General features: G+C 43.2%; 1 protein-coding gene across 40 annotated transcripts in view; it reads left to right on the plus strand.

The window, feature by feature from the left end:
- The window catches only part of NEB (nebulin), a 213,229-nt gene that overhangs the window by 90,442 nt on the left and 107,075 nt on the right, over positions 1–15,712 (plus strand). For 38 of the 40 annotated variants that reach the window (XM_077320081.1, XM_077320041.1, XM_077320047.1 and 35 more), the window contains 12 exons: positions 3,810–4,121; positions 4,681–4,884; positions 5,977–6,081; positions 6,178–6,285; positions 7,083–7,394; positions 8,784–8,987; positions 9,367–9,471; positions 10,210–10,317; positions 11,477–11,788; positions 12,788–12,991; positions 14,015–14,119; positions 15,157–15,264. In XM_077320081.1, the coding sequence (XP_077176196.1) occupies positions 3,810–4,121; positions 4,681–4,884; positions 5,977–6,081; positions 6,178–6,285; positions 7,083–7,394; positions 8,784–8,987; positions 9,367–9,471; positions 10,210–10,317; positions 11,477–11,788; positions 12,788–12,991; positions 14,015–14,119; positions 15,157–15,264 (2,187 nt within the window). The remainder of the gene's footprint in view (positions 1–3,809; positions 4,122–4,680; positions 4,885–5,976; positions 6,082–6,177; positions 6,286–7,082; positions 7,395–8,783; positions 8,988–9,366; positions 9,472–10,209; positions 10,318–11,476; positions 11,789–12,787; positions 12,992–14,014; positions 14,120–15,156; positions 15,265–15,712) is intronic. The other 2 variants (XM_077320069.1, XM_077320080.1) reach the window with 2 other exon arrangements.

The raw sequence follows: 15,712 nt of genomic DNA on the forward strand, positions 1-15,712 counted from the left end.
AGTTGTTGACTAGAAGCAGAATTTTTAAAGTTCATTTTTGCCATATTCTTATCAAATTAAATACAAGGCACTTGTGCCTTTTTCCTTCACCATGTTATGCTAAGGCTATTGACACTGTCATTGGATCCTGTGATGTTTTCTAGCTCATTTTTATTACCTCCAAAATCTGCTGCTATTATCCTGTCACTGTCCAGAGTTCTTTACCACCATATGTTCCCCTCTGTTTTGAGCATCTCCAGCAAAGGATAGCTATAGCGGTAGAATTTGCTTCCCCCTTTCTTGTCATGGCACACAACGAGGTGCAATGGAAGGAGAAACGTGTGACAGTCTCTGCAGCATTTTGCCCACCCTCGCACCCAACCTCCCCTCTCTATTTCCGGATTGAAAATTCTTTAAAAAAACACAAAAAAGATGCAGTCTGCATTATTAAAGGACCGCAATGCCAGGTGCCCTTAGTTTAAATAAAATGTTCTCTTCAGTGTGCACGGTAATACTAGGATCAGGCAGCAACCCACATACCTGTTTGTGTTTTCTGGCAGTGGGTATGAACAGGGAAAGGGGGGGGCATGTGATGAAGCGGGGGGGGGACACCTGCGGGTTGTCAACGCTTCCTGCTTCTCCGCCACCTTGTTGGGAAGGAAAAAGCTGTAATGAGATGGAGGGATAACAAGGAAGCATGTGGAAATGATCAGGTTGTATCAACAGGGGCATTACATCAAAATCACAAGATGTCATAGTCTAACTTTTATACGACACTGGTCAGATTGCACCTGGAGTACAAGAGTGTAGTTCTGGAGGCCTCACTTCAAAAAGGACATGGACAAAATTGAGAGGGTACAGAGGAGAGTGACAAGGATCATCTGGGGTCTGGGGACCAAGCCCTATGAGGAAAGGCTGAGGGAATGCCTGGAGAAGTGGAAATTGAGAAGGGACATGATTGCTGTCTTTAAGTATTTGAAAGGTTTTCAGTTTCACTGCCTTGGGTCAATGGAAAAGTTTTAAATCTGTAAACAGCCCGTGGCGCCACGGGCGCCACGGACTGTATAAAGGAGTAAGGGGTAGTGGGGAGGAGTTAGGGCGGGACCGGTCCGGGATAAAAACTCGGGGGGGGCCAATCAGGAGCCGCGAAGCGGCTCCTGATTGGCCCCTCCGAGTGTCAATCCCGCCCCAAGCAGACAATGGGGAGCCGCGCGAAGCGCGGCTCCCCATTGCCTGCTTCACTCGCTCGGAAAATGGCGGCCCGCCTGGTGAGAGCCTCGGCTGGGGGGTGGGCCGGGAAGCCTTCTCTCGGCCGGCGGAGCGGCCTCGCAGCGTTGTGGACGCTGCGAGCCCGCTCCGCCGGCCAAGAGAAGGCTCCAGAGAGCCTCGGGGGGTGGATGGGTGGGGGGGGGGAAGGGAAGCCTTCTGCCGCCGGCCGCAGCGGGCTCACAGCGTCGTAGACAGAAAAAAAAAACCCTGTAGGAGCCTTTCGCAGATCCAAGCAGCAGAAAACAAAACCCTGAAGGAGCCTTTCCCAGCTCCAAGCAGCAGAAAAAAAAAACCCTGTAGGAGCTCCAAGCCGGCACGCCCACGAGAGCTAGCAGGAAAAAAAAACCCTGTAGGAGCCTTTCCCAGCTCCAAGCAGCAGAAAAAAAAACCCTGTAGGAGCCTTTCCCAGCTCCAAGCAGCAGAAAACAAAACCCTGAAGGAGCCTTTCCCAGCTCCAAGCAGCAGAAAACAAAACCCTGAAGGAGCCTTTCCCAGCTCCAAGCAGCAGAAAACAAAACCCATGTAGGAGCTCCAAGCCAGCACGCCCACGAGAGGCAGCAGAAAAAAAAAACCCTGTAGGAGCCTTTCCCAGCTCCAAGCAGCAGAAAACAAAACCCTGAAGGAGCCTTTCCCAGCTCCAAGCAGCAGAAAACAAAACCCTGAAGGAGCCTTTCCCAGCTCCAAGCAGCAGAAAAAAAAAAACCCTGTAGGAGCTCCAAGCCGGCACGCCCACGAGAGGCAGCAGAAAACAAAACCCTGTAGGAGCCTTTCCCAGCTCCAGGCAGCAGAAAAAAAAAAACCCTGAAGGAGCTCCAAGCCGGCACGCCCACGAGAGGCAGCAGAAAAAAAAAACCCTGTAGGAGCCTTTCACAGCTCCAAGCAGCAGAAAACAAAACCCTGAAGGAGCCTTTCCCAGCTCCAAGCAGCAGAAAAAAAAACCCTGTAGGAGCCTTTCCCAGCTCCAAGCACCAGAAAACAAAACCCTGAAGGAGCCTTTCCCAGCTCCAAGCAGCAGAAAAAAAAAACCCTGTAGGAGCTCCAAGCCAGCACGCCCACGAGAGGCAGCAGAAAAAAAAAACCCTGTAGGAGCCTTTCACAGCTCCAAGCAGCAGAAAAAAAAACCCCTGTAGGAGCCTTTCCCAGCTCCAAGCAGCAGAAAAAAAAACCCTGTAGGAGCCTTTCCCAGCTCCAAGCAGCAGAAAAAAAAAACCCTGTAGGAGCCTTTCGCAGATCCAAGCAGCAGAAAACAAAACCCTGTAGGAGCCTTTCCCAGCTCCAAGCAGCAGAAAAAAAAACCCTGTAGGAGCCTTTCGCAGATCCAAGCAGCAGAAAACAAAACCCAGAAGGAGCCTTTCCCAGCTCCAAGCAGCAGAAAAAAAAACCCTGTAGGAGCCTTTCGCAGATCCAAGCAGCAGAAAACAAAACCCTGAAGGAGCCTTTCCCAGCTCCAAGCAGCAGAAAAAAAAACCCTGTAGGAGCCTTTCGCAGATCCAAGCAGCAGAAAACAAAACCCTGAAGGAGCCTTTCCCAGCTCCAAGCAGCAGAAAAAAAAAACCCTGTAGGAGCTCCAAGCCAGCACGCCCACGAGAGGCAGCAGAAAAAAATTAACCCTGTAGGAGCCTTTCGCAGCTCCCAGCAGAAAAAAAAAAAAAAACCCTGTAGGAGCTCCAAGCCGGCACGCCCACGAGAGCTAGCAGAAAAAAATTAACCCTGTAGGAGCCTTTCGCAGCTCCAAGCAGAAGAAAAAAATTAACCCTGTAGGAGCCTTTCGCAGCTCCAAGCAGCAGGGGAAAAAAACCCTGTAGGAGCCATTCGCAGCTCCAAGCCGGCACGCCCACGAGAGCTAGCAGAAAAACAAACAAACCCTGTAGGAGCCTTTCACAGCTCCAAGCAGCAGAAAAAAAAAAACCTTTAGGAGCCTTTCGCAGCTCCAAGCAGCAGAAAAAAATTAACCCTGTAGGAGCCTTTCGCAGCTCCAAGCCGGCGCTCCCACGAGAGCTAGCAGAAAGAAAAAAAACCCTGTAGGAGCCTTTCGCAGCTCCAAGCAGCAGGAAAAAAAAAACCCTGGAGGAGCCTGTCGCCGCTTCAAGCCGGCGCCCTGGGAGCCCCGGCAGCCGCCCACAGCGCTGCTGCTGGCGGCTCCCTGCCCTCATGGCCCCAGAACACAATGGAGCCGCCGGGAAAGCCGCAGAAGAACAAAAAAATGCAGAGGAGCCGCCGCACCCCAGCGCACCACACCTGGTGCTCCTCGGCAAAAACTACGAGACGCCGAGGAGCCGCCGCCCGCCTCCTCTTTCAGGTAGCCTGTCCCTCGCTCTGTCCCTCGCCTGCCGCTCGCTCTGGTCCCCACCTGCTAGCGCCCATTGTCTTCTTCATACAATGGGCTTTTTTACTAGTCACTAAATAAAGCATTATCAGGATGACAGGGAGTAGCATTCATACAATCACCAGAGGACTGTGCTGTCGGCATACTAGCAAAATGAACAATCATCAATTTTTTTTAGCAATTTAGTATTTCTTAGTGATATGATAATATATGACATAATTTTTCTATTCCATAGTACAAATACAAAGATGGGTATCGCAAGCAGCTTGGCCACCATATTGGTGCTCGTAGCATACAAGATGACCCAAAACTTGTGCACTCGATGAATGTAGCCAAGATGCAGAGTGAGAGGGAGTACAAGAAGGACTTTGAGAAATGGAAGACTAAGTACAACACTCCTGTGGACATGCTTGGCATCCTGCTGGCTAAGAATTGTCAGAAATTAGTCACTGATATCGACTACCGCAATTACCTGCACCAATGGACTTGTCTTCCAGACCAGAATGATGTTGTGCATGCCAGGAAGACGTACGACCTTCAAAGTGATGTAAGAATCTTTTATTAACAGCATTTGTGAAAAGTTTAGTATATATTCACCTCTGATTTTTAATTTTCCCTATGGTTTTTATTCTAGCTTGAATTTTTTTTGTGATGAATTCTATCTGAAGTAAGATTACTGTTGTGTATTCAGAAGAACCCGAGCAGCCTATGTTCAGCAACTTCAGATCTTTCAATTGACTTAAATTGGTTATTGTTTAATTACATTTTTAAAGGGTTTTTTTATTTAGAAATGCTCACATGCAATCCTCTTCCTTGAAATTAGAGTGATGTGATCCAGTGATGGTATCAACATAATCTGAGGTGGAGCAGAAGAAAGGTGTGGTTTCTATAAGTCATATTCTATGTACAAAGGCCTTATCACATTTTTGGTTATATAGGGAGCTTTATATGAGTGTTTGGTAAATTATATGAAGTCTTCCAATCAATGATGTTTATTAATCATGGCTGTTGTTTGAGTTTTGAGACACCAATATCCGTTTTGTAGGCATGGCTTGACTCCACCACTACTGGAAGGAAATATTGAAATTATAATCTTTATTTTACAGAATGTGTACAAATCGGATCTTGAGTGGCTAAGAGGTGTAGGTTGGTCTCCAAGTGGTTCTCTAGAAGCTGAGAAGAATAAGAGGGCATCCCAGATCTTGAGCGACTACACATACAGGCAGCATCCTGACACTCTCAAATTTACAAGTCCTATAGATTCCATGCCTATGGCTTTGGCAAAGCATAACTCTGAAGTTATGAACCATGTGAGTTTCACACATTCATTTTCTGTTGCTTGCAGAAAACTTCCAGAAATCAAGACTACATGTTTAAACTGTAAGAATAATTTATACAGTGGTTTTGTGGTACATTCCATGATAAGTACAAATTGATGTTTTCTTCTCTGAAAAGCTTAATATATTTTTTCAGAATTTTAGTTTAGACTTTAAATAACAAACTGTAAAAATATTGCTTTCCTCAAGATTTATGTGGTCATGTATCCAGTTACCCATTTTTGTTCTTTCTAGAGGCAAAATATTTATGAAGTCTATTTTTGTGGTTGGGCTGGTCTTTACATATGCCAACCAATTTAAAAAGCGTATCAAGTATCCCATTTGATTTTATTTGATAAGATTGGTTGTCCTGAAATAAGCATCATTTTAATAAATAACAGCGCCCTGTACTTATCATCTAAAAGTCAACAACAATTGTTGGGTGTCAAAGGCTCTTTGTGCAGATGACAGGAAAAGTCCCTAATTTCTGGCAGTTCCCTGTTGCCAGCTGCACCCCCCTTCTATTCCCTAGAGAAGTTTTTTTTTTTTTAAGGGGCTGCTGGTTTGACAAAAGAAGTCTCCTAAATGAGAAGGTGGAACTTTCTCATGTTCTTTTGCACTTGGATTTTATATCCCATCTTAGCAGAGCTCAAGACAAGATATATGGAATTTGTTGTTGTTGTTCTTCATACCAGTCCTATGAAGTTGAGAAAGTGAGGTCCATGGTTGGAGATTGGATGTGAACCCACATCTTACATTTTCCAATCTGACATTTTACTTATTTGATCAAATTTGTTCTTAGTAGTAGTAAATGTGTTTGAGGTGTAGTTTTCTGGATTGTGGCCAGAGACCTATATAAAGAATGCTGCTTAATGTTAACTAATTAAGGAACTTCAAGGAGCTAGTTGCCCGGTTTTTGCCAATGATGAATGTTCCAGGATGAATTGGAACATTAAAACGGCCTGATATCAGGCATGTAATCTAATTTTAGAGCAACTGAAGGTATTTGGAGTACTTCAGGCATCACAATACATTTCATTTCTATGCCGCTTCCTTCCTTAAATATATTTTTGTTCTTTTTTTAAGCGCATGTATGTTGATGCTTGGAATAAGGATAAAACCAGCATCCACATTATGCCAGATACTCCTGAAATTCTGCTGTCTCAGCAGAACAAAATCAACTTCAGTGAAGTAAGTGAATTTCTTTATAACTTGTGGCAGAAAACAAAATTCAGACAGCAGATTTCATCTCTTTAAATATTAAATTGATATTTACCATTCTTTCAGAAATTATACAAACTTTCATTGGAAGAGGCCAGGCAGAAGGGCTATGATCTTCGTGTGGATGCCATCCCAATCAAGGCTGCTAAAGCTTCGAGAGATATTGCAAGCGATGTAAGCCATTCTGGTTGGGTGTCTTTATACTCTGTCATCTACCCAGGGACTATGCTTCCAAAATCCCTTGCTCCCTGCTCTAAAAACCTAGACTTTCTTATGGCTCATTTGCAACATATTGACTACAATTTTGGGGGAGGATTTGTTTGAATGGTGATTCAAAAGTTGTGGTGATGGAATGAGAAACTGACCTATGATATCCAGGGGAAAAAAGGTTAAGGGGGTTAAGGTGGACTGTATTATTATTGTTTATTTCCATTTCCTTTTGTCAGACTTTTAGACCAAAGTTGAAAAGAGCAACAATCTGTAGAAGCCCAAAATCATCACTAATATTTCAAGAGCTTTAGGTAGTCACTTCTGTGCTAAAGATGTTTCCTAACATTTAGCTATCATCCATCTAGGCTTCCCAGTTCCCTCCTGGCCAACGGTTTGAGTTGTGTGTGTGTGTGTGGGGGGGGGGGGGGGTGGTAGGGTTGTCTGAAATTCCTGGAGGTTTGGGGGTGAAGCCAGGGGAGGACCAGAAGTTCCTTGGGCTACAATGCCATCGCGTCTAACCTCCAAAGTATCCATTTTCTCCAAAGAAACTGATATCTGTAGCATAGAGATGAGCTGTAATTCCAGGGGATCTCTAGGTCCGGAGGCTGGCATTGCTACACATGTCTATATATTGTAAATGTATATCATAACTTAGATTTTGCTTGCTGATTTATTTTGCTTGCTGATTTACTTCTTGGAAGTTATATCTTTCTAATAAGATAAGATGTTATATTTAAAACTAATCATTTTCTTTCCCACAGTACAAATATAAGGAAGGCTATCGTAAGCAGCTTGGTCACCATGTGGGAGCTCGCAGTGTTCAAGATGACCCTAAAATTGTGCATTCGATGAATGTAGCCAAGATGCAGAGTGAGAGGGAGTACAAGAAGGACTTTGAGAAATGGAAGACCAAGTATACCACACCCGTGGATATGCTTGGCGTCCTGTTGGCTAAGAATTGTCAGAAACTAGTTAGTGAAGTTGATTACCGCAATTACCTGCACCAGTGGACATGCCTTCCAGACCAAAATGACGTCATCCACGCTAGGAAAGCTTATGAGCTACAGAGTGATGTGAGTAGAGATCTAGCTCAACCTATCTGAACAACAGGATTTCTTTGGGAGGTGCAGGATTTGGCCGATTAATGTGCCTGTTTTTCTTTTGTTGGTAGAAAGTATTTCTAAGCAGGTATAGAAAGTTTCAATAACCCACAAGTCTCAGAACTTCCCACTTTAAGACAAAGTCAGAGGACTGACAGGAAAGGATACTAAAATGCACCCACAGAATGTGTGAATTGTGCCAATTTATTCCATTCTGTTTTCCTAGACCTACAAAAAACATTCCATGTTTATTTATTTGGATAAATGTCAGTTAAATCTTCACCCACATTTCTGAATCTTATTTTCTATGATGGTTCAGAGGTCACTGGTAGAAGAGTATTGAAACTAGTGATATTGTATGGATTTTTTGGGGGGTGGGAAAGATATTGGAATTGGCCATTTGCAGTGTTGGGCCTGGTGTACCTGAGGGACCACCTCTCTAAATATGTCCCCTAAAGAGCTCTATGTGTCTCCAGTTCCAACAGGCTGGTGGTCCCTGGCCCAGAGAGGTTCGCCTGGCCTTGACTAGGGCCATGGCCTTTTCGGTCCTGGCCCCCACCTGGTATAATGAACTCTCTGAAGAGATGCAGGCCCTGTCAAACTCACAGGTTCCCAGGGCTTGCAAAATGGAGCTCTTACTCCAGGCATTCAATTGAGGCTAGACTATCAGAAACATCTAAGAACCCCTGTCCTCACTAAAACACTCCCTTGTACTCTAAATGTGGGGGAAAACGATGCCTGGGAGGAAAGGATGCAAATCACTGTTTTAGATAATGTATTTTATTATATGTTTTAATGGTTGTATACTGCCCCAAGATGGCTGGTCCAAGTGGGTGATCTTATACATCTAATTAATATATTTAAAATAATTAATAAGAATAAACAAAAAAGATTATGCCAGGTCAGCCACTGTGATCACAGGCAGTGCAAGAAGGAACAAACTTGTAATTCACAACTTATTTTTCACCAAAGAAGCTCCATAAAAGACTCTTCTAGAGCGGGGGTCCTCAACCCCCAGTCTGCAGCCCGGTACCGGGCCGTGAAGGCCATAGTACAGGGCCGCCAGCGGCCGCGCCTGCCTCCTCCCCCCCGCAGCACGGCAGCAACGCAAACACGCACACACGGAGCTGCCGCGCATGCTGCGGCGGCCGGGCTGCCGGCTCTCCCCCACCCCCGGAAGCTGTCCCCGACAACAAGAAGGTTGGGGACCGCTATTCTAGAGCATGTGGACTGTGACTAAAGAATTCATCCCAACATAAAATAAAGCCATAATGGCATAATACAAGTGAAGCTTATTAAAAGTTGCTTTTATATGTTTGTCTGTAAAAGTCACCTGAATACCTTTTTTGCATCTCTAAACAGAATTGCTACAAACTTGACCTTCAGTGGATGAAAGGCATTGGCTGGGTCCCCATTGGCTCCCTGGATGTTGAAAAAGCCAAGAAAGCTGGAGAGATTCTAAGTGAAAAGAAATATCGTCAGCCCCCAGACAAATTCAAATTTACTAGCGTGACTGATTCTCTGGAAGTAGTCTTGGCCAAGCATAATGCAGAAACAATGAGTAAGGTGAGCACTAAGTAAAATGCACAGATTAACAACAAACTCTGGCCTTTCAATGCTCATTGAATAGTTTGGATTATTGGGCTAAGTAGGTGTATTAGAATGGTTCCACCACTGCTTTGGGTCAGCCCATAATATACATTGGTTTGATCTGGGATACTATGCCAGGGATGAATTAACATCTCTTATGAGTTAGCCATAAGCAAATTTAAACAATTTATTACCTCTTTTAATGTTTTCTGCTATATCTTCGCTGTATTTGTGACCGCAAGGAGATGTGGCATACTAACAGTTCAAGGTTGCTAATTTGAAACCAAGACGGTTTCTCCTGGAGGGTAATAAGAGAGGGAGCTTACATCGAAAAACTCCTATATTCTTTTTGCAGCATTTGTACACTGAAGCCTGGAATAAAGACAAGACTCAAATCCACATAATGCCTGACACCCCTGAAATCACTTTGGCAAGGGAAAATAGGATCAACTATAGTGAGGTGAGCTTGTTTGATGTAAGGTGTGTTAAATGTTTAATTTATTTTTGTGTGACCGTTCTGTGTGCAGAGAACCCTGATACATGTTTAGTAGTTTGGGCTTTCATTATAATTATTATTTATGCCTGAATTATGTCATTTCAATTAGTCATGGGACTGCCATGGGACTACCATTATTTGGCATTTCATTCGATTTACAATTTGCCCTGGGACTGAAGAAAGAGAGGTCTCATCTCCATCAATCCCAGAGCAAGTTTTAGTTATTTGGTCCCAGCTCATCAGAAGATCTTTTTCTTTCAGCTACAGGCCAAGCTCCCAGCCTGACTAAAGAATTCCTGTTGACCCAGAAGGGATTACTCTTATTCCAAGTTCCCAGTGCCATAGAAAACTGTGACAATGACTTTTCTCTTCTCTGTTAGATGAGAACAAGACATTGGCATGTCTTTTTGTCTCAGTCTTGACACAGCACAGAAAACCTTCTGATTATTGGGATACTAATTGCAAAGAGGGAGTTCTAGGGATTCCACTGGCTGCTCCTGCACCAATTGAAATGTTGGGGCAGATGCCTGAATGAAGAATTTCTGCAACTACATTTTGTGAGAATAACATTGAACAAGTCACAAAGTGCTCTCTGTATAAATCTGTCTGTATAAATTGTCTTGCAAAGAAAGGCAATATGTAATGTTCAATCGGAATTGTCATGCTAAAAAAATAACGGAAGTGTTATCTTTTTTTTTAAAGAGTTTATATAAACGTTCACTGGAAGAAGCAAGGAAGAAGGGGTATGATTTACGCATTGATGCCATTCCAATCCAGGCTGCCAAGGCATCGAGAAATATTGCCAGTGATGTGAGTAGCTTTTTGATTGAGTCTAAGATGAATACCCAAAGTCCCAATTAATAGCTGGATCTTCATGATGTTCTAAATTCAGTAGGACTTACTTCCAGGCCAGGTTAATATGCTCTCCATACATCTCAGTCCTATGGATGGTAACTCAGAAATTAGTCCTGCTGAGATCAGAGACTCCTATGTAGGTTTATTCAAAGATAAGTCCAATGAGTTTAGTCTAATACGTAGATGCAACCAAGCCTATCAAGGGACTCAAAAAAGCATTCCTTCATGCTGTCAGAGTGCACTTAAAATAGGATAGAGCAATTTATTCCTTGTTCTCCATAATTACCGACGAGGACTGGGCTGTATTGAGGAACTTTTAATTACAAAAACAACTTTCTATATTAGAGAGCCAGTTTGGTTGGGAGTGCAGACTTCTAATCTGGCATGCTGGGTTCGATTCTGCACTCCCCCACATGCAGCCAACTGGGTGACCTTGGGCTTGCCAAGGCCCTGATAAAACTGTTCTGACAGAGCAGTGATATCAGGGCTCTCTCAGCCTCACCCACCCCACAGGGTGTCTGTTGTGGGGAGAGGAATGGGAAGGCGACTGTAAGCCGCTTTGAGCCTCCTTCGAGTAGGGAAAAGTGGCATATAAGAACCCACTCTTCTTCTTCTTCTTCTAATTTCAATCAGAGCAATATTCCATAGTTTAGTTTGTCTCTGTATTCAAACTATGCAATTCTGAGGATGTTAAATCAAAATGGTAGTTCAAAGCCAACGACTAGGGAAGAACATTGGAGCTTGTTTGCTGAATATCAACTATTTGATTATTAGTTTTTGGCTGCTGGACACATTGGTCCTCATTTTCATATGTTCTCCAGATAGTTCTCCAGAATGCTTCATGGCCGCCTTGTAATAATGAATAACTCTGTCCAAATATCAGATTTAGGTAGCCTATGCCCTTGACGATTCAGAGGAAACATGATAGGACTACCTGGTAGGGGTTTCAAAGCAAGAGATGTTTATGAAAAACTCTCAAATGTCTCTTCCAGATATATCAGGAAGTAGCCTTGCAGTGTTGGGTTTTTTTTTTACTTTAGATAGCTTTCTTTTTGGAAAATAGAACTGGTGCTTTTTCTTAGGAGAGCATGTGTTTTGTTGTGTTTGTTATTAGTACAAATACAAAGAAGGTTATCGTAAGCAGCTTGGTCACCATGTGGGAGCTCGTAGTGTTCAAGATGACCCTAAAATTGTGCACTCGATGAATGTAGCCAAGATGCAGAGTGAGAGGGAATACAAGAAGGACTTTGAGAAATCGAAGACCAGGTATACCAGTCCTGTGGATATGCTTGGTGTCTTATTGGCCAAGAACTGTCAGAAACTGGTCAGTGATGTCGACTACCGCAATTACCTGCACCAGTGGACCTGTCTTCCGGATCAGAATGACGTCATCCAAGCTAGAAAGGCCTACGATCTACAGAGCGATGTGAGTACCATTTACATGCTTGTGTCAGCGCAGTTTGTTAATTCATAAGTCTGATCACATATAAAGCAGGTGTGAGTTGGTCATTCCAATATTGACTTAAAAACTGTCAGTCAAGTGATGGGATCTCTGCATGTTATTTATGGCAGGATCTGTGAGCTTTGCATCAGTAATACACCCATGAATTTCATCTCAGTGACAGTCCAACTTTGAAGGCTGTAGAAAAAGCAGTAAAAGTGGACATGTGACCTCTGAAGTCATTGCTCAATGGTGCCCATCTCCAACCAATTGTCAGTTCTAAATCTCAGGTCTGGGCTGTAAAATGTAATCCAAACAGGGGACTATCTATGTGTAATCTACTGTTTCATATCTGAGACTGTGGCCAGCACTTCCAGACTGAAGATGGATGGTATGGTGTAGTGTCTGGGTTGCATCTGGGTTGTGTCTGGGTTGCATCTGGAAGACTCATGTTCCTATGGGAACTGGATGGTGATCGTGGCCTGGTGAACATTTCTTAGCCTTTAGTTTCATCACCGTTTTTGTTCTGAGGACAGAATAGAGGAGAGGAGAACAGTCTTGTAAATTTCTTTGGTTCCATATCACAGATAAATGTGGGGCATAAATATTTAAATAAATAAGTACATACTCAGGAAAAAATTGCACCAGGATCCTGGTGCACCTTAACCACTGATTAAGGTGTGCATTTCAATTTTGTGTTATTTCTGTTAATCAAAATTGCCAGAGCTCACACAAATATGATTCTTTAATTTCTTCCTGCCTTAAACTGAAAATTCTCTGACTTGGCCACAAACCATTTTGTGATACGGTGAGCAGAAGGTTGTATTTTACCAAAAAATAGTTATAAACCCCTCTAAGGCTTATTTTAGAGAAGATTGTTTTGTTGCCCCCTACCCAAACCATATGGTGTAACTTGAGTGATTCGTGCTCAGTTTGTACTAGGAATGTCACATAGCTATCTTCCTTTGTATTTCTTGCACACAGAATAACTACAAGCTCGACCTTCAGTGGATGAAGGGCATTGGCTGGGTCCCCATTGGTTCACTGGACGTTGAGACAGCCAAGAGAGCTGCGGATATCCTAAGTGAAAAGAAATATCGTCAACCCCCAGACAAATTCAAATTTACTAGTGTGACTGATTCTCTGGAAATGGCTTTGGCCAAGCATAACGCAGAAACAATGAATAAGGTGAGTCTGAACTGTGCAAACTACAAATAAAGTTTTGAAGTAGAAGCTGTTGTGGAAAAAGCCCCACATTACATTCAAAATAATGCAAGTTGGGCAACCTGTGAGAAATTATCAGGGGGAGGGGAGGATTTGAAAAATCCTTCCTACATTTCCTCATGGATTCTATGAGCTCTCTGACACATGATGAAATGTTTTGGTTAATTAATTCTATCCTGCTTTTCTCCCTGGTGGAGATCACGATAGTTTACAACACACACAAACACACAGAATCCAATCAAAATATAGAAAAGCAGGAGGGAGAGGAGGTACAGACCAGAAGGCATTCTGCACACACTGGGCAATGCACTTTCAATGCACTTTAGAAGTAGATTTTCCCGTTTCGCACAGGAAACTCGAGTTGCAAAAGCATATTGAAAGAGCCTTATCTAATGTGTGCAGAACGGGCCCAGGCCTTCCTCTGTCTTCTGCTTGTTCTTTCAGCTCTAGGATGCAAGAACTGAAGGACAAGAGCTGAATATGCTGCTGTTTGGTTTCTGCATTGATTTGATCTTGTGGGGAAGTGGATTTTACACTTTCATTTCATCCCTTTCTATGCTTTACAGTGGTGTTTTTGGTCAAAAAAAGCAAAATGCAGCCGCAGTGAACCATTTTCATTATGTTGCACGTTAATTTATTCTTACACTTTGCCTATAAGTGTGAACTGATTATTAAGTATGAAAGCCCATGCCTTGACTAAAACTTTGTCTGTCTTAAAGGTGCCACTGGGCTCAACACTTGTTCTGGTAAAATAGTTGAGATCCCTCAAGGAAAGCCCCCCTGTATCCCCTGTGCGTGCACCGGGTCATATCTGACCCTTGGATTGACGCCCTCTAGCGTTTTCATGGCAGACTCAATACGGGGTGCTTTGCCAGTGCCTTCCCCAGTCATTACCATTTTAATCTAATAGGAAAGCTCTTTCAGTGAAAATGCTGCTGGATCATTGTTCCTGTAACAGCTGTTTCTTATTCTGATGTTGTTTCACAGCGCCTTTATACTGAAGCTTGGGATAATGACAAAGTAACAATTCACGTTATGCCTGACACTCCTGAAATCATGCTAGCAAAGTTCAACAAACTAAACTACAGTGAGGTGAGTACAAAAAAGGAACTAAGCTGCCATCCCCTGGATGCCAGAAGAGGTGGCTGCTTCAAGCAATCCTAAACATTCCTAGTAGTGGTCATGGGCTGAAGGACAGGAGATCACCACCTTTCAAACATTGCTGCAAGAGGTCACACATCATACTGGTCCTTCAGAAATTAAATGGGTTGCCCACAGGTGCACAATTCAAGGTGCAACTTTATTATCATTAATCGGTGGTGGTATGTACTGTCAAGTTGCAGTGGGTTTATGGACACCCTAAAGGGTTTTCAAGGCAAGAGATGTTCAGAGATGGTTTACTATCTCTGTGTGGTGGTCCTGGACATCCTTGGTGGTCTCCCATCCAAGAGGAATCAAGCCAGCCCTGCTTAGCTTCTGAGAGCTGATGAGAGCAGGCTAGCCTGAGCTATCCAGGTCAGAGCACCATGAATTGAATGGAGCTATGCAGGGTCTAAAAAGACAAGTTCTTGCTCAACAAAGCTTACAATCTAAAATGTGCATAGGAGAGAGTACAATGGAAAGAGATGCAGGAAGGTGGGGATACTGAAGAGAAGAATAGACATTCAGTCATACATGTTTTAGCTTCATTTTAGTTGGCTATGGCTGTAATTCTTATCTGAGAGTAAACCTCTTGCTATAACATGGGATTTGCTGAGTAGGCTTCCTCAGGGTTATTCTCTGTATCATGTGGAATGACAGTTCCTGGGAGTAGCAGAAGTGTTTGGGGGCTGGAATTATAGCCCTAGAATGATAGTGGAATGATAGTCTCTGGGAGTAACAGAATTGTCCTGGTGAGATGATTGTTGTGGATGGCCAACCCTTCTCCTTCATGGAGGACATAGGCTTTCATTAGCTGCTGCAACCCTGGTACTCTGTCACCTCATGGGGGAGATGCACAACAAGAAGGGAGTAGGTTTGGAAAACCGTGAAATAAATTGTGTCTTGTATTTTCTATTACTTTACTAGATTATGTTAAGTAACACCGATGCTTAATAAGGACAAAGCCTAACAATTGTTCTTTCTCATAGAAATTATACAGACTGGCTATGGAAGAATCAAAGAAGAAGGGCTATGACCTGCGAGTTGACGCCATCCCAATTCAAGCTGCCAAAGCATCCAGAAATATCGCTAGTGATGTACGTAGCCATTTTGTTTCACAGAAGGAAATAAGTGTGATGACACAACATTCATTGGAGCCCCTTAATGGAATGTGTGATGATTTTGGTGGATTTGTCAATTAATTAAGAAGTATTTCAATGGAGAATTTATGCAATTATTTTTTTTTTAATTATTCAACTTACCATTATGAATAGCTGGAGTTGAATGCAGCTACCATGTTTTTTTGTGGAAAAGGGGAGGAGGAACTAGCATTGACCATATTCATGATATTGGGAATGCTTAAAGTAGCTTTTCATTTCCTGGTTCTATTGAAGGACAAACATGATGTATTTTCTTCCCTGAAATAAAATTTGGGTTGAATCCAAGCTTCCCCCTGGTTGGGAATGATCTCCATCAATTATCCTGCTTGATCTGTATACTTTTAAGAGTTCCTTGATCCGCAGATAGCCGCAGCTATCTGTTCTG

This window comes from Paroedura picta, chromosome 2, assembly GCF_049243985.1.
Source record: "Paroedura picta isolate Pp20150507F chromosome 2, Ppicta_v3.0, whole genome shotgun sequence".
NCBI classification, from domain to species: domain Eukaryota; kingdom Metazoa; phylum Chordata; class Lepidosauria; order Squamata; family Gekkonidae; genus Paroedura; species Paroedura picta.